Genomic DNA, 20,552 nt, shown 5'->3' with positions numbered 1-20,552 from the left:
TACATCACTTGTGACAGTGTAAAACGTCAGAAAAGGGGAAGGTGCAAGGGGCATTAGCATACAGGTAAACAGGAGGTAAACAGGATTAACATAAGGTAACAATGCACAATGTCCCAGGACATTGATAAGCAAGTACCAGTAAGTATCTGGGAGGGGATCCTTGAGTACCTGGCGGGGGGGGGGGGGAACAATGGGTCCAGGTGTGTGTATTGCCTCTGGCTTCGGATGGACGGGAATGACAGGAGATGGTACCTGAATGCATTATGGATATGCAGAGGAGCACCACCCTGGCTACGTGACCTCTCGCTTAAAGGATTATGGCTGTTCCCTGCATCCCTGAGAGCCCTTGGAAGGGGGTTTCATTTAGAAATACAGATACACTGTATTCATTCATAAAGAAATATGGTTACATAGAGTCTCAGGCAACAGAGAAAGGGTAGGAAAGGGAGCCTTTATTACACAGGGCTTGATCTTGAGGGGTTCGATCAAGGGGTTTGTGTTGGTGCGATACTAGAGTGGTGTTGTAGGATCAGACAGGGTCCCCTTGAGGGCATTTGTGCCAATCTTGATTCCCAAATGAAGCCTCGTTTGGGTGCCCCCCCCCTATAAAATTCCCTAACACTCTCTAAAACTGAGGGTGAAAAGCATTTCCTTGTCTCAGGATAGCCATCCAACAACTCTGGGATGTTGGCCTTTGGGGTTACTCATTTACCGCCAGGGAACTGACACAGAGGCAGTGAATTACTCAAGGTTGTAGGCAGCAGATCTGCTACTTTAGCTGATGTGACTCAACTTGCTTCGGAAGAGGCAAATTAGCATTCTTGGAAATGTTGACTCAAATTGTTTTACACTTGGGTTCCAAATAACATGCTCACCTTTGCAGGTTTTACTGTGTTCCAGGGGGTGGGGGTGGGGAAGAAGCCAAGAGTCTAAGAGCTACCACTTCCCTGCCTTCAATGGGTAAAAAAGGTAAACAGACCCCTGACCATTAGGTCCAGTCGTGACCGACTCTGGGGTTGCACTCTCATCTCACATTATTGGCCGAGGGAGCCAATAGCTTCCAGGTCATGTGGCCAGCATGACAAAGGCGCTTCTGGCAAACCAGAGCAGCACATGGAAACGCCGTTTACCTTCCCGCTGTAGCGGTTCCTATTTATCTACTTGCATTTTGCCGTGCTTTCGAACTGCTAGGTTGGCAGGAGCTGGGACCAAGCAATGGAAGCTCACCCCGTCACAGGGATTCGAACCGCCGACCTTCTGATCAGCAAGCCCTAGGCTCAGTGGTTTAAACACAGCGCCACCTGGGTAGACCCACCATCAATGGGTACCTTGTCTGAAGTGGGTACCTTGTATAGAGAAGTTGTTAATGTTTGAGATCTTACTGTGTTTTAAATAGTTGGAAGCCTCCCAGAGTGGCTGGGGTAACCCAGTCAGATGGGCAGCATATACAGGTGAAACTCGGAAAATTAGAATGTCGTCGAAAAGTGCATTTATTTCAGTAATGCAACTTAAAAGGTGTGAAACCAATATATGAGATAGATGTGTTATATTATTATATAATATAGATGCATGACATGCAAAGCAAAATATGTCAAGCCTTTATTTGTTGCAATTGTAATTATTTGTCATTAGGCGGGTCAATTATAAATGGAATGGAATTAATGAAATGGAATAGCGATGTTTATTTTTGTATTATTGTAGCTATTTGCTTTATTACTGTGGAATTTCCAAAAGAAAGCATTTGTAAAAATAAAAATAAAAATAAAAACTAATAAGTTGCATTAATGAAATAAATACACTTTTCGACGATATTCTAATTTCCCAAGTTTCACCTGTACATACATTATTCTTGTTCCATGTGGTTCCTCTCCAGAATAATGGTGCAGTGGTGCTGGAGAACAATTTCTGCTCCACCATTGCTGGAGTTTTAGCACTGACACAGAAGGAGCATGCAAAATGTAGAAGCAATATTTGGCAGCTTCCACTATGGAAATGAAGCAGATGAAGCAGCACTTTGAGACTTCTGCAAATACTACCTGCATCTCTTGAGTGCAATGAGAAACATTTACTGGGTTCTACCAAAGGATGGTTCTCCAAATAAGCAGCAGACAAAGAAGTTCATAGAAGGGTACAGAGACAAATACATTCAATAACAAGCCCAGTGTGTTTTGGGCTGAAGATAGCCCTTCATCAGGGGAATGCTGTTGTTACCGTAGAAGCATGCAAGGTTGGCAACAGGGGAATGAAACGAGAAAACATGTTGTGCTCCACACTGGAATGTCATTTGTTGTCAGGTTCATGCTTGTGTAAATCCTTGAAGCAATCTACTTATTTTTCTTTTGCAGACAAGATAGTGATTTTTCCAGGCATTCAAAACAGCTTTATGTGGATTATGGTAAACCCCCGTTGGATAAGTATCTAATACCTTAGTGATTCATATAATTCTAGTTAGGAGAGCAAGACTGTTATCCGTTCAGATTCGTGTTTTGTTGTTCCTTACAGAATACATTTTATAATATAGGCAGATAATAAATGACCTATAGGTCACATTCAATTGCATGGTCTTCGTTTCGTATATGTTTTAAATGACATGTTTCTAATTCTCAATCTGACACAGGAAAAAAAAACCTTTGTTCAGTTTTGTTTTAGTACTACCCTTCCTTCAAAGTCAGGGTGCAGGTTTCATGTTCAACATCTCATTTTGGTCTCACGACATTTCTGTAAGGAAAATTAGGCTGTGGGCTAGCCATTTGCCAATGATTACCAATTTTCATGCTAAAGCAGGCACCCCCAAACTCGGTCCTCCAGCTGTTTTGGGACTACAATTCCCATCATCCCTGACTACTGGTCCTGTTAGTTAGGGATGATGGGAGTTGTAGTCCCAAAACAGCTGGAGGACCGAGTTTGGAGGTGCCTGTGCTAAAGCATTACCAGGAACAGTGAAGTCACGCTCAGGGATTTTTTTTCCAGCTGGAACTCACCCAAACTCAGTTCCAGCACCTCTCATGTGAGTTCTGGCATCTCCATTGCCATTCTAAGAGAAAGCAGGAGGTGTTCCAGCACCTCCTTTTTCTAGAAAAATAGCAGTGGTTGCACTCAAAACGCTTAAAAATACTCCAGCATTATTTAAAAAAGTAAATATGAGGATATACTCTGACCTTCAGCCTTACGACTAAAGCATGAGTAACAGAACAGTATTTTCCCCCCACAGTGTTCTCTACATATCATTTCCAAGTTCCTTGAAAGCTAGCGCTGCCTCTTCTTTAAATAAAGAGCTTTCCCCTGGCGTTTGTGCAAACTCTAGCCTCTGGCAGTGGAAAAAAAGGATGACTAATTATGGGCAGGTATGCATAGCAAAATGTAATATGTCATTTGTGTGAGTAAGGGCTGGGTGGTTATAACTGTCTCATAAATGGCCAGCCAGTGACTAATCTCTATTACTTGCTATTACAATATAAGAGAGATTGGAGTGTAGATTTCTGCTTTAATCAGAAAATAAAGCTGCAGTTGGAAACCTGTGGCCCTCAAGCAGTTGCAGGACTCTTATCAGCCCCGGCCAGTATGCTCAATGGTCAGAGACAATGGGAGTTGCAGTCTAAGAGCATTCAGAGGCTCCCCATTCCTTGAATGAAATATGGGTGTGTGGTAAAATTGCCTGAGGCCAGTTGCAGAAGGGTGCCAACCATATTGAGCTAAAGCACATAATGATTATAGGCTTGAAGAATATCTGTGAGCTACTAAAGGGTGTGTGGAACCTCGGATCAATATTCTTGTAGCGTCATGCCTTCTCAGCAGGGAACCTGGCCACAGTATCTCTCTCATGCGATTGATTTATGTGCTTGCTTCATGTATATACCACCTTCCTAACCTGAGCACTCAAGGCAGTTTGCAGTTTAGAATTGCGTACAAGATACACGTACATGGGGGAGGAAAGAAGAATAAGCAAAATTAAGGTGCCAGCTCACATTACTGTTGTAGGCATCCATCTGTCTCAAGAGCGTGACTGCGGGGTCGAAGTCAAACCACTGCATTAGCAGCACTGATATACCAGAAAGATATGGAGGTCTCGTACACCTCAGGTAGTGTGGTTGCTGACCTTGAGCCAGACATCTTGGAGAGTGAAGTCAAATGGGCCTTAGAAAGCATTGCTAATAACAAGGCCAGTGGAAGTGATGATATTCCAGCTGAACTGTTTAAAATTTTAAAAGATGATGCTGTTAAGGTGCTACACCCAATATGCCAGCAAGTTTGGAAAACTCAGCAATGGCCAGAGGATTGGAGAAGATCAGTCTACATCCCAATTCCAAAGAAGGGCAGTGCCAAAGAATGCTGCAACTACCGCACAATTGCGCTCATTTCACACGCTAGCAAGGTTATGCTTAAAATTCTACAAGGCAGGCTTAGGCAGTATGTGGACCGAGAACTCCCAGAAGTGCAAGCTGGATTTCGAAAGGGCAGAGGAACCAGAGACCAAATAGCAAACATGCGCTGGATTATGGAGAAAGCTAGAGAGTTCCAGAAAAACGTCTACTTCTGCTTCATTGACTATGCAAAAGCCTTTGACTGTGTTGACCACAGCAAACTATGGCAAGTTCTTAAAGAAATGGGAGTGCCTGATCACCTCATCTGTCTCCTGAGAAATCTCTATGTGGGACAAGAAGCTACAGTTAGAACTGGATATGGAACAACTGATTGGTTCAAAATTGGGAAAGGAGTACGACAAGGTTGTATATTGTCTCCCTGCTTATTTAACTTATATGCAGAATTCATCATGTGAAATGCTGGACTAGATGAATCCCAAGCCGGAATTAAGATTGCTGGAAGAATTATCAACAACCTCAGATATGCAGATGACACAACCTTGATGGCAGAAAGTGAGGAGGAATTAAAGAACCTTTTAATGAGGGTGAAAGAGGAGAGTGCAAAATATGGTCTGAAGCTCAACATCAAAAAAACCAAGATCATGGCCACTGGTCCCATCACCTCCTGGCAAATAGAAGGGGAAGAAATGGAGGCAGTGAGAGATTTTACTTTCTTGGGCTCCTTGATCACTGCAGATGGTGACAGCAGTCACGAAATTAAAAGACGCCTGCTTCTTGGGAGAAAAGCAATGACAAACCTAGACAGCATCTTAAAAAGCAGAGACATCACCTTGCCGACAAAGGTCCGTATAGTTAAAGCTATGGTTTTCCCAGTAGTGATGTATGGAAGTGAGAGTTGGACCATAAAGAAGGCTGATCGCCGAAGAATTGATGCTTTTGAATTATGGTGCCGGAGGAGACTCTTGAGAGTCCCATGGACTGCAAGAAGATCAAACCTATCCATTCTTAAGGAAATCAGCCCTGAGTGCTCCCTGGAAGGACAGATCGTGAAGCTGAGGCTCCAATACTTTGGCCACCTCATGAGAAGAGAATAATCCTTGGAAAAGACCCTGATGTTGGGAAAGATTGAGGGCACTAGGAGAAGGGGACGACAGAGGACAAGATGGTTGGACAGTGTTCTCGAAGCTACGAACATGAGTTTGACCAAACTGCGGGAGGCAGTGCAAGACAGGAGTGCCTGGCGTGCTCTGGTCCATGGGGTCACGAAGAGTCGGACACGACTAAACGACTAAACAACAACAACAACAGCAGCACTGAAGTGACCTCCCCTTGGCACAAGCCTGGGCAGTGTGGGAATGTTAGGGATGTGGATTAGGATATATTATTAGATAGATCCTATCCAAGCTTGTGTTATCAAGTTTCCAATATCAGCAGAGTGACATTCCCCTTTTGTGCGCAGCAAGACGTATGCGTTTAGGTTTGTTAAAACCTATACAATAATATTATACTTCCTGGCAAATCCCCTTTATCCCTCTTAAAAGAAATACACGACACAATAGTATTAAAATAAGATAGAGTTTACTCACATGACATCCTGAGTTAACAGCATAATCTCAGAAAGGCAGGCTTGCTTAGAAAAGTTACAAATATATACATCTTTTTAGTAAAGTTTAGTAAAGTAAAATTTAGTAAAGTGAGGCTCCATCTGGTCTCTCTCTTGGCAGCAGGCCGAGAGAGAGAACCATCCTAACTTCAGATCAGGCATCCCCAAACTTCGACCCTGCAGATGTTTTGGACTACAATTCCCATCATCCCTGACCACTGGTCCTGTTAGCTAGGGATCATGGGAGTTGTAGGCCAAAACATCTGGAGGGCCGCAGTTTGGGGATGCCTGCTGTAGATTCTCTGGAGATGTGATCCCATTCAAGAAGAGATGGCTAAGAGAGAGAATGGCTGCTGGCTAGGGGCTTTTATCTTCCAGCTAATCCATCTCATCTGCATGTCTGGAGGAACAGGAAACTGAGCCTTGGTCAGGTGTTCCTCCAGGTGAGTTCCTTTTAGTGGACACTCAGGGAACTGTTGTGACTTGTCTGCCCCAGTGTTCCATCCCACAGGCAGGGTGTATGGAGGTCCTGGGCTGCCCGGATGACAAGACCCCCCCACCCATGGCCTTGCTGATGTAGTCCAAAGGAAAGCAGAGAAGTACGTTTGGAGCTAGCCTGACTGCAGGAGTTGCCGGAAGAAGGTGTATAAGACGTCATCCAGCTGTCTTATAGACTCCACTCTGGATTTTTGTAGAGTTTACTGCTTAGCCCAGGCATAGGCAAACTCGGCCCGCCAGATGTTTTGGGACAACAACTCCCATCATCCCTAGCTAACAGGACCAGTGGTCAGGGATGATGGGAATTGTAGTCTCAAAACATCGGGAGGGCCTATGCCTGCCTTAGCCTTTTCTTCTCCTGAAGATATCCCACAAGGCAGCGGAGGTTTAGGATCAGAGTTTTCCTTTTCCTAGATGGGCTAACTTCTCAGATTGATGAGCCCATCTGCCCTTCACTTCCATTTATAGCATGTGCAGAAACTACAGTGGTGCCTCGATTTACAAATTTAATCCGTTCCAAAGGCACCTTCGTAAGTCGAAAAATTCGTAAGTCGAAAAACGCCATTGGAAACGCAATTTACCATAGGAATGCATTGGAAACGGAAAAATTCATAAGTCGAAGCAACCCTATCTAAAAATTCGTAAGTCGAAAAATCCCTATCTAAAACCGCCGTGGTTTTTCCCCCCCAGGTGTCGAGACATTTGTAAGCACACTGCCATTACCCCCATTCGTAAGTGGAAAAATTTGGTTGTTGAGTCGTTCGTAAGTCGAGGTACCACTGTACATTATTGACCATTGAACCCAATATTTGTCTCATCTAATAATAATAACAACAACAATAAAGGTAAAGGACCCCTGGACAGTTAAGTCCAGTCAAAGGCGACTCTGGGGTTGTGGCGCTCATCTCTCTTTCAGGCCGAGGAAGCCAGCGTTTGTCCACAGACAGCTTTCCGGGTCATGTGGCTGGCATGACTAAACTGCTTCTGGCGCAATTGAATACTATGACAGAAGCCAGAGTGCACAGAAACACTGTTTACCTTCCTGCCGCAGCAGTACCTAATTATCTACTTGCGCTAGTGTGCTTTCGAACTGCTAGGTTGGCAGGAACTGGGACAGAGCAACGGGAGCTCACCCCAGCACGCAGATTCGAACCGCCAAACTTCTGATCAGTAAGCCAAGAGGCTCAGTGGTTTAGACCATAGCAGTATTAGTAGTAATAATTGTTATTAATAATAATAATATATTGCTTAATGCCAAAATATAAGCAGTTTAAAAAGTATAAAAAACATTTAAAGCAGGAGGTTTAGGTCAGGAGTTCAATAGAATACCCAGGTAAAGAGGTGTGTCTTCAAAAGTCTTACGAAAGTTATCTACAGTTATGTAATGAAACAGCTGGAATAAGTTTGTGGAGCGGAGGAGCCAAATGGGGGTTTGTCCCAGTCAAGTTGTTGGAGAGGGCCTCACAACCTCGCTTTTTTCTCTCCAGTGCCATCAGACGGAAAGGCTGATGATGAATGGTCTGAGCCAATGGAGCAGTTATTGCTTCATAAGGGAAGAGTCTCCATACTCCAAGCTGTACTGAATTTTAAAGCATGACATCCGGAGTAGAATGTGGAGTACAAGGGTCCTGAGTTAACAGGAGCACATACACCTGGAATTACATGTTTGCTAGGCCCTGGAGAAAAACTTTCGATTTTTTGTTTTAAAAAATTACAACAATGCTATGCATTATCCTACTAGTGTGGTCACTGTTTGTCTTTTAGATATGGAATCAATATGTCCATAAATATAAATTTTACTTAATGCAATGTACTGGGTCAAGGAACTTCCATGATTGTTGCTGCCTCAACACTGGTTCCTGACATCAGAACAAGGGAGCAGAGTGTTCCTTCCATACAACAGTGAAATGTTTTTAACCCAAAGGCTGCCTTCCCTTCTGGGCAAAGCGATGGATGGGGCCTGAGGCAAAAGGAGGTGGGGCAATGCACATAAATTCTACATTTGTGCAGTAGGGTAGTTTATGAACACCCTTGCACACCCCTCGATATCCTCTATCCGGGCAAGCAAGATTGATGTTCAGAGTTCAATGACACATTCCAGCCAGGCAAAAACACTAAAGAATGTGACACAGGGCCAATGTGGGGCTGGGGATAGATGGGGCTGGGGAGGAAATGTGGCCTGGGGAGAGTCCCATGGGGCAGTTGGAGAGGCATGGAGACCCACATTGGGCCTCCAGGCCTGAGATTCGCCACCCCTGGTCTAAATCCTCCAATTGTCCCTATTTTCCAGGGACAGTCCTGGATTTACAGAAGCCATCCCAGTTTCTGATTTGATCCCAGAATGTCCTGCATCTCCTCAGGATGTCCCTATTTTCATCGGAGAAATTTTGGAGGGTATGGAGTTATGTGACCCTCGAGCCAAGGAGATAATTAGCTATACAACTCTTGAAAGGCATCTGAAGGCAGCCCTGTGTAGGAAAGTTTTGACGTTTAATGTTTTGTTATGTTTTTATATATATTGGAACTTGCCCAGAATTGACTGGGCATCCCAGACAGAAGGGTACTGTATAAATAATAAATTATTTATTATTATTATTATTATTATTATTATTATTATTATTATTATTATTATTTGAATAGGACATTCCTATTTTCATCAGAGAAATGTTGGAGGGTATGCTGGTCTCTCTATAATCTGCTACCTCTCCTGGCTACTTATGCCAACAAAAATTAAATGAATGTTTCTGGTACTAAACAAAGGTAGAGGAAATCTGAAATTGTCAAGCCTCCGCTTAAAGACCTCCAAAGAAGGAGACTCCACCACACTTCTTGGCAGCAAATTCCACTGTCGAACAGCTCTTACTGTCAGGAAGTTCTTCCTAATGTTTAGGTGGAAGCTTCGTTCTTGTAGTTTGAATCCATTGCTCCGTGTCCGCTTCTCTGGAGCAGCAGAAAACAACCTTTCACCCTCCTCTATATGACATCCTTTTATATATTTGAACATGTCTATCATATCACCCCTTAACTGTCACGGTCTGGTCGGCGGGAGGTAGCAGTCCCGCCTGAGGACATCAGGACCAGGGGCAAGATGATGGTGCGGAAGCAGGAACGGGGTCCGGATGGTGCAGGGCTGAGGGTCCAGCAGCAGGCAGTCGTAGGGTCAAGGAACTGAAGGTTGGGAAGCAGGGCGTCATGGAGGCGGGGGCCCAAGGGTCAAGGAGCAAGGCGGAGGCGAAGGTCTGGGAGTCGAGGAGCAAGGCGTCGGCAAGGCGAAGGATCAAGGAACAGGAGGCCAGCTGCAACAAGGCAGGGATTGCGTTGCTGTGGCCAAGAGCTGAAGGGAAATGCTGAGCTTTTATCCCTCCCAGCTCTTGCCCCCAGGTGCAGTGAGTTATCAAGTGGCCTCACCTGAGTGGCCACTCCTTGCTTCTCCAGCACAAGCTGAGGCAGGCCCCAGTCCTGCAAAGCACCACAGGCCCCAGAGCCTGACTCCTGCCCATACTCCTGACAGAAATTGCATTAGCTACATTTATCAGTAACTTTTGTGCTCAAACGGATGAACCCGTTATTAATTTCCTGATTTGTGCCTTGGTAGACATATCTTTTTCACTCAGGTATTCCTAATTAGTTACAATGGGAGAGTGATCCTGATGCGCAGGTCACAGGCCTTCAGTTTCTAAGCGAGTCTCCATTGGATTTCATTCCACGGTAATGGAAGGTTAAGTTCCGATATGCTGCATGTCTTATGCCACTGCTACCTAGATAATATTTTAAAGGGAACTAATTTCTCTCGAGGCCTCCCTTGTGTGGAGTTATTCCTACAGGCGTTTAATAATTGCTGCATGTTAGCTGCATTCATATCCCTTCTTTTCCCTCTCAGCTGCTTAGAGGATTAAGAGTTCCCAAGCCATAGAAATACCTGAAATACCAGGAGAGGGTGTAACAGAGCCTGCAGGGCTGTGAAACATTCCGGCAGGCTTGGTGAATTCAAAGCATGTGTGAATTTAAGCAATGAGAGAGTGTTTGTTTTTGCTCTCAGCACATCCTGGCTCAGGGAGGAAGAGATAAGAATATATTAGTGGAGGTTTTTAAGGAAGGTTGGCTTGGGTTCGCAATCTTCTTTTCTCTTCCTTTAAAGCGTTTATATCCCACCTTACCGTAAGAGGACATGGTGACTGGGGAAAAGAAAAGAAAAACGGCTAGGAACATTTACTAAAAGCAAGAGTTAAACATGGCAGTATAATGCATGAATTAAATACTAGGAAAAGGGAGCAGCAATTAAAACAAAGGCAATAAACTGGAAGCAACAAATAAATTCTCATAACTGAAGTGAACCAAAGGCCGAATAAGATAATAATAATAATAATAATAATAATAATAATAATAATAATAATAATAATAAATTATTTATGCCCCGCCCATCCAGCTGAGTTTCCCCAGCCACTCTGGGCGCCTTCCAACCAAATATTAAAAACAGTACAGCATCAAACATTAGCTTCCAACAGAAAAATAAAATACAGTAATGTATTAAACATTAAAAGCCTCCCTAAACAGATGTCTTCTAAAAATCTGGTAGCTGTTTTTCTCTTTGACATCGGATGGGAGGGCGTTCCACAGGGCGGGCGCCACTACCGAGAAGGCCCTCTGTCTAATTCTCTGCAACTTGACTTCTTGCAATGAGGAAACCACCAGACGGCCCTCAGTGCTGGACCTCAGTGTCTGGGCAGAACGATGGGGGTGGAGACACTCCGTCAGGTATACTAGACCGAGGCCATTTAGGGCTTTAAAGGTCAGCACCAACACTTTGAAGACCAGTGTTATGTGGTCTCGGTGGCCACTCCCAGTCACCAGTCTAGCTGCTGCATTCTGGATTAGTTGTAGTTACCAGGTCACCTTCAAAGGTAGCCCCATGTAGAGCGCATTGCAGTAGTCCAAGCGAGAGATAACTAGAGCATGCACCACTCTGGCAAGACAGTCTGCAGGCAGGTAGGGTCTCAGCCTGTGTACCAGATGGAGCTGATAGACAGCTGCCCTGGACACAGAATTGACCTGCGCCTTCATGGACAATTCTGAGTCCAAAATGACTCCCAGGCTGTGCACCTGGTCCTTCAGGGGCACACTTACGCCATTCAGGACCAGGGAGTCCGCCTCCTGTCCCCCACAAACAGTACAGAAGTCTTGTCAGGATTAAACCTCAATCCATTAGCCACCATCCATCCTCCAACCGCCTCCAGGCACTCACACAGGACCTTCACCACCTTCACTGGACCTTCACCGCCTTCACATTTGAAAGAGATGTAGAGCTGGGTATCATCCGCATACTGATGAATACCCAGCCCAAACACCCAGCCCAAAGCAGCTGCATGTAGATGTTAAAAAGCGTGGGGGAGAGGACAGAACCCTGAGGCACCCCACAAGTGAGAGCCCAGGGGTCTGAAAACTCATCCCCCACCACCTCTTTCTGAACACAGCCCAGGAGGAAGGAGCAGAACCACTGTATGACAGTGCCCCCAGCTCCCAACCCCTCTAGACGGTCCAGAAGGATGTTATGGTCGACGGTGTCAAAAGCCGCTGAGAGATCCAGCAGGACTAGGAAACAGCTCTCACCTTTGTCCCTAGCCTGTCAGAGATCATCAACCAGTGCGACCAAGGCAGTTTCAGTCCCATGATGAGGCCTGAATCCCAGCTGGAAGGGATCCAAATGGTCCGCTTCTTCCAGGCAACCACTCGCTCAATCACCTTGCCCAAGAATGGAAGATTTGAGACTGGGCGATAGTTGGCCATATTGGCCTCATCTAACGATGTTTTTTTAAGAAGCAGTTTAATAATCGCCTCTTTCAGCGGGTCTGGGAAGGCTCCCTCACAGAGGGAAACCTTCACCAACCTGCAAAGCCCATCGCACAGCCCTTCCCGGATAGCTTTTATAAGCCAGGATGTGCAAGGATCAAGGAGACAGGTGGTTGGTTTCACTCGTCCAAGCAGCCTGTCCACATCCTCAGAGGTAACAGATTGGAATTGATCCCACGCAACTTGACCAGACAGACCTCTAGCACTCCCCTGCCCCGGCCCTGCTCCCACGGTGGAGTCTACCTCTTCCCGAATATAAGTGACTTTATCTGCAAAAAACTTTGCAAAATCGTTGCAGGAGATCATGTGGCCCGTACTGGGCCCCGATGGAGCAGGTGGTTCCACTAAATTGCAAACCACCTGAAAAAGTCTCCTGCTGCTGTTTTCTGCAGATGCAATAGAGGCAGTGAAGAAAGTAAAGTCTTCTTCGCCGTCGCTACCGCCACTTGGTAGGCTCGACATAGAGCTCTAACCCGTGTCCGGTCAGCTTCAGAATGAGTTATCCACCACCGGCGCTCTAGCCATCTCAACAATTGTTTCATTGCCCTCAGATCCGTGGAAAACCACGGGACTGTCCGGGCTCCATGCAATCGAGGGTCCTTCAGAGCCAAACAGTCAATAGCCCTGTTTAACTCCACATTCCAGCGGGCCACCAGGGAATCGGCTGAAAGGCCATCAACATGGGATAAAGCATCCCCTACCACTCTCTGGAAACTATTTGGACCCATTAAGTGGTGGGGAAGGACCATCCAAATCAACCATCCACCTCCCTCCAGAGGGGAAGGGTCGCGGAGAAGTCCAGTTGCACCAGGTAGTGATCTGACCATGGCACTTCTTTTGTTCCCTTTTACTTAATGTCAGATCACCAACATCCATAGAGGTAAACACCAGGTCCAAGGCATGTCCGCGGCTATGAGTTGGGCCAGACTTATTCAGGGACAGCCCCATGGAGGCCATGCTTTCCACGAAGTCCCAAGCGGCCCCTTGTAAGGTTGTGTCGGCATGGATATTAAAATCCCCTAGGACAACCAAACTAGGTGTCTCCAGGAGAACATCTGCCATGACCTGAAGCAGCTTGGGCAGGGAATCCTTGGTGCAGTGAGGAGGTCTGTACACCAGAAGGAATCCTGTACAGTACTCCCCCTATTGCCCAACTTCCAGAACATGCACTCAGAGAACTGGGTCTTCCCAATAGGACGCCTGGTGCAAACTAATGTCTTCCTAAAAATCACTGCAACCCCCCCCCTCCCTGCCCACAAGGCCTGGGTTGCTGTGCGTAAGAGAAACCTGGTGGACAAGCAGCAGCTGCAACAGGCCCATCTGCTTCATCCAACCAAGTCTCTGTTACACATGCCAGGTCAAGTCCTCCAATGAAGAAGACTAACACAAGACTTCCTAAAAATGAATATCGTTGTCATACAACAGACAGTAATCCAAGGGGATGTTCCGGAACTAGTGATTCGGATGACCATATATCCTACTTGACTTTGGAGAATAGGGTTATCCATTGCTACTAGCCAGGTTGTTCTATGTCCAGGGTTAGAGGTCAGCTTATGAATACTACCGTGTTTCCCCTTTTTAAAGACACCGTCTTATTACTTTTTTTCTCAAAAAACCACAGGGTGGCTTATTTTTGGTGGGATGTCTTACTGGTATTTTTATTATGAGTCTGAGGGAAGGGATGTGTGTGCGTCCCTGGCCCAGCCCTCTCTCCCCAACCCTGGGATATTCGCAAAGGCTGCTCTCTCTCTCTCCTCTGATGTGGGGACTCACTTAATAGCAATCTGCTACACTGGAGCTTCTTAAATCTAAACCAGTATAATGGAATCTACCTGTGTGATACAGTCCTAGCAGTAGCCTATACGTAAAGCAAATGAGGATCTCTACTAGCCAGCTGCCCAAGACTTAAGTTCCAACAGTCTGAAGTTCCAACAATGTAACACTTTGTAGTTAGCAAACACTGATAGCAAAGAAGCTACCTGCTGAGAACAAAGAAGCCAGCTAAACAGCAATTAAGATTGCTGACTTGGTAAATGGTAGCAATTAAGAAGCAATTGAGCTAGCGAGGTGAGTTAAAATTTTGTTGGTAAAGGAAGCTAGGACCAGCAGTTTAACTTTTGTGCTCGCAAACAGCAAGACAAACAGCAAGACGGAAAAAGTCCTTAATTAAAAAAAAAAAGTCCCCAAGGCGATCCAAACTACTTACAAATCCTTAAAGGGGCAGCTCCACAGACAAGGAAGCATAAGGTAGAAAGGAAGGCTGCTTTATGCCTTCGGTAAAAGCAAGGAGACAACAATCAGACACAGGAGACTGCCGTCAAGAGGAAATCAACAGGCAACTCATGGGTGGGCGCATAGAATGGAAGGGAAAGGTGGAGGGAAGCGAGAGGTGGGCTGTGTGTGTGTGTGTGAGAGAGAGAGAGAGAGAGAGACGCGCACACGGAGATCTCTCCCTTAAAGGGAAAACAGCCTTTGCATTCAGTTGCCCCTCTCCCGTCAAGAGGAAATCAACAGGCAACTCATGGGTGGACGCATAGAATGGAAGGGAAAGGTGGGGGGAAGCGAGAGGTGGGCTGTGTGTGTGTGTGTGTGTGTGTGTGAGTGAGAGAGAGAGAGAGAGAGAGAGAGAGAGAGAGAGAGACGCGCACACGGAGATCTCTCCCTTAAAGGGAACACAGCCTTTGCATTCAATCGCCCCTCTCCCGTCAAGAGGAAATCAACAGGCAACTCATGGGTGGGCACATAGAATGGAAGGGAAAGGTGGGGGGAAGCGAGAGGTGGGCTGTGTGTGTGTGTGAGTGAGAGAGAGAGAGAGAGAGAGAGAGAGAGAGAGAGAGAGAGAGACGGGGGGTGGAGAGACAGAGAGACGCGCACACGGAGATCTCTTCCTTAAAGGGAAAACAGCCTCTGCATTCATGAGGCAGCGGCTTCAATCGCCCCTCTTTTCTTCCTCGTGCCTTCATCTCCTCCCCACCCCACTTTTCTCCTCTTCACCAAGTAGTAGAGCTTACACAGCTTGGCTAAAAAATATTTTCAAATCCTTTTATTTAAAAAAATGTTATCAGAAACGGGGAGGGAAAATCACGAGGCTTCGGCAGCCAGCAGCTACAGCTCTTCAGTGCATTTTTCCATCTTTTAAAGGAAATACGTGTCTGTGGAGCGAAAGCAAAATGGGGAGATATTTTTAAGGGGGGGTTGGCTGGCGGGAGGGGGGGTTATTGCTACTGGGTGAAGGGTCTATCAGTATGTCTTATTTTCGGGGTATGGCTTGTATCGCGCAATTGCTTAGAAATCCTGCTATGGCTTATATAATGACTACGTCTTAAAATAGGGGAAAGACGGTAGTTGCTGGAAACCACCGGGGGGGGCGTGCTCTTGTGCTTTAGGGTTTCCCACAGTCATCTGGCCCTGCCTATGACTTATTCTCATGACTAGCCTACTCCCCATCTTAGTGTTTTGGAACACCCCCACTGAAAAATTCTCACCTACCCATTTAATGCATTGCCTGCCCTATTGATATGTGTCGCATCCAGGTTGTCCCCTGTTAATTTACCCATTGGCTTCATCCTCCCCCAAGCGGGGAGAGGGGGACTTACTTTTTCCTTACCTGTACCATGAAGAGGCCTGCTCTGTCTCTATCTCTCCTTCTCCCTCTTGCAATAACAGAGACACTGGGGTGAATGGAGGAGCTTAGAAGCTGGTTCCTCGAGGGATGCACTAAATTTTCAAGAAGGCTGCTGACCAATCAGCAGAGAGATAATTTTGTCATAAATGGGGACTGAGCCAGTGACCTTCCGGCTGCTCTCTGTTCCATTACAATGGTACTGTGACTTCACACTTCAAAACTGCCATCTTGAAGGGGAGAAAAGTACAAGAAACTCGTTTTGTTTTCATTAGCCACTAGCTGTCAGGGTTTCGCGGTCAGCAAAGAACACGAGGATTCACCATTTCTGAGCACAATGTTGTTGTTTTCTGTAAAATTGGTATCTTGTGCTGTCCATGCCAGTCCCTTAGATTTCTAGCTGTTCTGGTAGACTGGACCCCAGATGGAGACTGTTCATTTGTATCAGAAGCCTTTGCTTCATAGGCTTTGAAGCTCAGCCATGGTCTCTTTTTAAGATCTGAATGCAAATGGATGTTTATACAGTTCACTGCTGGATTGGGTCCTGAGTGCAACCCATTTAAACTGGCTTGCCACATTCTTCTGTGGCATGAAAAAAGAAAAAAGCCCCATCCTGCAGGGATCGCCAGAAAAGAAATTAGCTGTTAGGTGAATGGCTTGTCTTTCCTACTTTGCACCTTGCCCCACACCATTGCTGTATCCTGCAAAGATAAAAGTAACACTTGTCAGAAATTTGTAAGGTGTGAAACAGCTCTGAGTCACTGTCACTTCAGTTGTTGATGAGCCAGTGAGAAATTCTATCATGATTTAAAAAAAAAAAGTACCTATATTTGGCATGAAAGCATTACATAATATGAGCCTGAAGAAAAAGCACTGGAGAAGTTATTCTCACACTGTGATCTTCTGCCTTGTTTTTAATAGATTTTTACCTCAGCCTTTGCGTCGGCAGATGGAAGTTTTAGTCCCAAAATACAGTGGTTCCTTGGTTCTCAAACTTAATCCATTCCGGAAATCTGTTCCAAAACTAAAGTGTTCCAAAACCAAGGCACGCTTTCCCATAGAAAGTAATGCAAAATGGATTAATCTGTTCCAGACATTTAAAAACAACCCCTAAAACAGCAATTAAACATGAATTTTGCTATCTAACAAGACCAGTGATCCATGAAATGAAAGCAGTAAACAATGCAAAATAAATAGCAAAAACAGACAGACCTCAGCGTAACACTCAAAACGGAACTGTGGCACTCAAAACGGAAGTGTAACACTCAAAAAGGAGCACGATCGGCTTCCAAAAAAAAGTTCTCAAGCATTCGGGTTTGCAGTGTTTGAGTTCCAAGTTTTTTGAGTACCAAGGCATTTGAGAACCAAGATACCACTGTATATTGAGGGCACCAGGTTGGTGAAGGCAGTTTAACAGCGATGTAGCAGAAATTAAGTATAGTTAAAGAACAAATTAGATCTTTCTCTTGTAAATAAAACAAGCCTTATCATGCACAGTTGAAAGAAAAAGAGTTTGTCAACAAAATAAATATGAAAAACTTTCCTGCCTGCCATTTTTGCTTCCTGTTTCTCCAAACCAAACTAGATACTTTACCTGCTACATGTGCTCCATGCAATTTCCTTTCCTGGGAAACAGTCATCTCCCTTCCTTGGACAGTTCTGTTTTTAATATATAATTTCAGGCTGCTTTCAAAGACCAAGTCCTGGATTCCACTTGCATGGCCTCTTCTCTTCTAACTGCACTGCGCAGCTTCTGCTTAATGGGCACATAAGAGTGGAACCATTTGTGAGGTCTTTGGCTTTAAGGGAGGGGAGCGTAAACACCTGGGAAGCAAATACATAATCCTGCAAATTGCTTTACAGGCAGAACCTCAGTTTACCACTTGTGGGCTTCCCAGGGTCATCCTGCAAAGAGAGGATCCTGCAAGCTCCCCTTATGTTCTTATGTGTACCAGTCCTGCAGACATAGCTGCCAAGTTTTCCCTTTTCTCGCGAGGAAGCCTATTCAGCATAAGGGAAAATCCCTGTAAAAAAGGGATAACTTGGCAGCTATGCCTGCAGATTTCAGTTGAACTCAGTTCTAGTAGAATTTGGGGTGGACTGCTGCTCTCGGTTTAGCATGCTTAGGTCTATTGACCAGAATGCAAAGAATGGTTAAAGCAAAGCACCCGTGTTTCATTACTGGCGAGTAATCCGTCTCCCCTTTGCCCTTGCCAAATAGCCATTGCCTTGCTTGAGGGAAATGAGGAAAGATGCCCCAGAGGCTATCATGCAGCAACAGCAGAGAGGCCCATTTAGGATGTAACACTAAACTATGGTTTAGCATTTAGGATGTAACACTAAACTATGGTGGCTAACCTGCGGCACTCTGGATGTTGTCAGGCAGCAGTTTGCATCCGCCCCAGCAAGCACGACCAGCAGTCGGGTGGAGTCCAGCAGTTCTGGGCAATGTTAGCTTTCCAACAAAGTAATGTATCACCAGCCAAACATTGCAATATAGTGATACATTGCGATGTTGAAAAGCAGAGGGAGAAACAAGCTGCATCGGGCTGGCCCCACGAGGCACCAGTGTGAAACCGCCTCAGTTCCCTCTCGGGGAGTGGTGCCAGTTTCATCCTGGCACCTTGCAGGCCCAGGCCCAATTCAACTCATTCCTCCAGGTGCGGCAGTGGAGCCAGTCCCTCCGCCACCAGCACCCAGCATGCTGAGGGAGGGACAAGCTCCATCATTTCTGGCACCTACTGACCCATTCTTCCCTCAGTTTGAGGGCCAGAGCACAATGGCAGGAGCGGTGGTGGTGGTTTCACCTGCAAGAAGCCGCCATTGCTCTCTGGCCCTCAAACCAGTCCTGGACAATGTCTCAATACATGGCCCAGGCCTAGGGTCCAGCAACATCTGAAGGTCCACAGGTTAGTCATCCCTGGTTTAGCATTGTATGCATGAGCAACAGCAAACCACATGCCCATGCACTCGCCCCTCCTTTGGCACAGCCAGAGGTGTGGGGTGGAGGGTTGGAAGCTTTAACACTTGCTTTTAAACTAACCACTTTGTTTATGCCTGAACGCAGTAGAACTGTGGTTTGAGTGTTTGAACAAACCAGAGTTCAAGTTAACCAGAGTTCTCTGAGTTTGGATGTAACAAGAAACACTGGTTAGTGTGGGAGCAGAAGCTAAAGCTTCTACTTTCCCTGTGGTTATGCCAGCAAAGCGGGAGTGGAGGACTATATGAGCGTGAAGCCCACAGAAGCACGTGCGCATAGTGTTTACACATGTTTTTAATTTACTTCCAAACTGGTCCTGTGAGCTTGGTAATACCTGGTCCCTACTTCTCTGTTGACCCGTTGTGTTGAAGTTTATTTGGTGGACTGTGTGTGCTGCAGAGACATCTGGGTCCATTCTGATCTCTACGTCAAGGTACTTCTGTTTTTTTCCCCCCTTTTCTCTTTTTGAATGCACATGTGCAGCTGATATTTTCTGAGTAAATAAAATATAATTGGGACAAGATATAGCTCCTTTGTTCTTTTTTTTAGGAGCCAACATTAATTTTGCATTAAAGAAGCTAACAAAATGACACCAACAAGGATATGAAATTTAAAGATGAATTTGAAACTGCATGCGTAACTGAATTAATAGCATTGCACCCTATAATTGCTGCAGATCAGGCATGAATAGAGGTTGTCAAAAGTTCAACCAAGTTTTTCAGATATTAGTAATAACCCCAGCACATACAAGATGTTTTACTGAATGATTTAATATCTTGGATATTTCTTAGTAAAATACATGATCATTCTGCAGAGAGAAATACCAGGAGGTTTTGTTTTGCATCTAGAAAGGTTGTTCATTATCATAATATTTGTCTGAATGTGTCCTTTTATCTGCATATTTCTTTTTAAAGATAGGGTTATGTATTTTGATGTTTTATTTTTAAAAATGTTACTTTCTCTTTAAGCTCCTACTACAGAGTCAAATATTGTCTTATGTGCTTCATCAGAAAAATGACTGCATGGAGAACAGGGCTATTGATCTATCTTTCTGCATTCCCTTTTCTCTTTAATGAGGACTAGAATGTTTCCACATCAGTTAACTGCCTCCATAAAGCACCAGAAGGTCACACCAGCATCACACTCATCTTTTTTTCTTTGTGCCTATAATATAATTGGCTGATTGTGTTGGTGATGAGTGAGCTCGCCCCCCCCCCCCATTCCCCCAGAGCAGCCTTGGCTACATGTTATTAAACCTCATTGCTCGTTCCCTGAGGAGAAACAGCTCTGCTGCGCTGTTCGCTAGCAAAGCCAGTGCCATTGCGCAGGTTGAAACGGCAGAAACAGCATCCATTTTAATCTGCGGGAAGCCTCTCGGTTTACAAGGGCGTTCTTTTCTCCTTCAGATGCTGTAAAAATTAACTGTGCAGCTTCTGTAAACATTCTTGGCTCTCGGTGTCTGGTTTCTGTATGATGCACTGAGATGGTACACCAGGAAAACTGTTCGTATCAGGTAAGAATTAAAGCTCTTCTGCCATAATCGGCATCATCCCTTTTAGAAGAGAGGAGGGAAGAGGCCTGCCTTTTTTACTTATTTTTTTATTCCGAATGCAGCAGGTTGCTTCCTTTCAGCTTATGTAAAATTGGGTCACTTTTCTAAATGGAAGGATTTCTGGGTTG

The 20,552-nt window shown here is 45.3% G+C and overlaps 1 protein-coding gene across 5 annotated transcripts in view; it reads left to right on the top strand.

Moving 5' to 3' along the window:
• Window positions 1-20,552, top strand: part of SCHIP1 (schwannomin interacting protein 1) — a 411,590-nt gene that overhangs the window by 343,565 nt on the left and 47,473 nt on the right. The window contains exon 1 of one of the 5 annotated variants that reach the window (XM_060274437.1): window positions 16,708-20,385. The exons of the other annotated variants lie outside the window; for them this stretch is intronic. Within the exon in view, the coding sequence (XP_060130420.1) occupies window positions 20,356-20,385 (30 nt within the window). The 5' untranslated portion in view covers window positions 16,708-20,355. Of the gene's footprint in view, window positions 1-16,707; window positions 20,386-20,552 lie in introns of those variants that run through there. 5 annotated transcript variants of the gene reach the window in all.

This window comes from Zootoca vivipara, chromosome 5 (assembly GCF_963506605.1).
Source record: "Zootoca vivipara chromosome 5, rZooViv1.1, whole genome shotgun sequence".
NCBI lineage: Eukaryota > Metazoa > Chordata > Lepidosauria > Squamata > Lacertidae > Zootoca > Zootoca vivipara.
The sequence above is the reverse complement of the archived record's forward strand: the minus strand, read 5'-3'. Positions and strand labels throughout refer to the sequence as shown.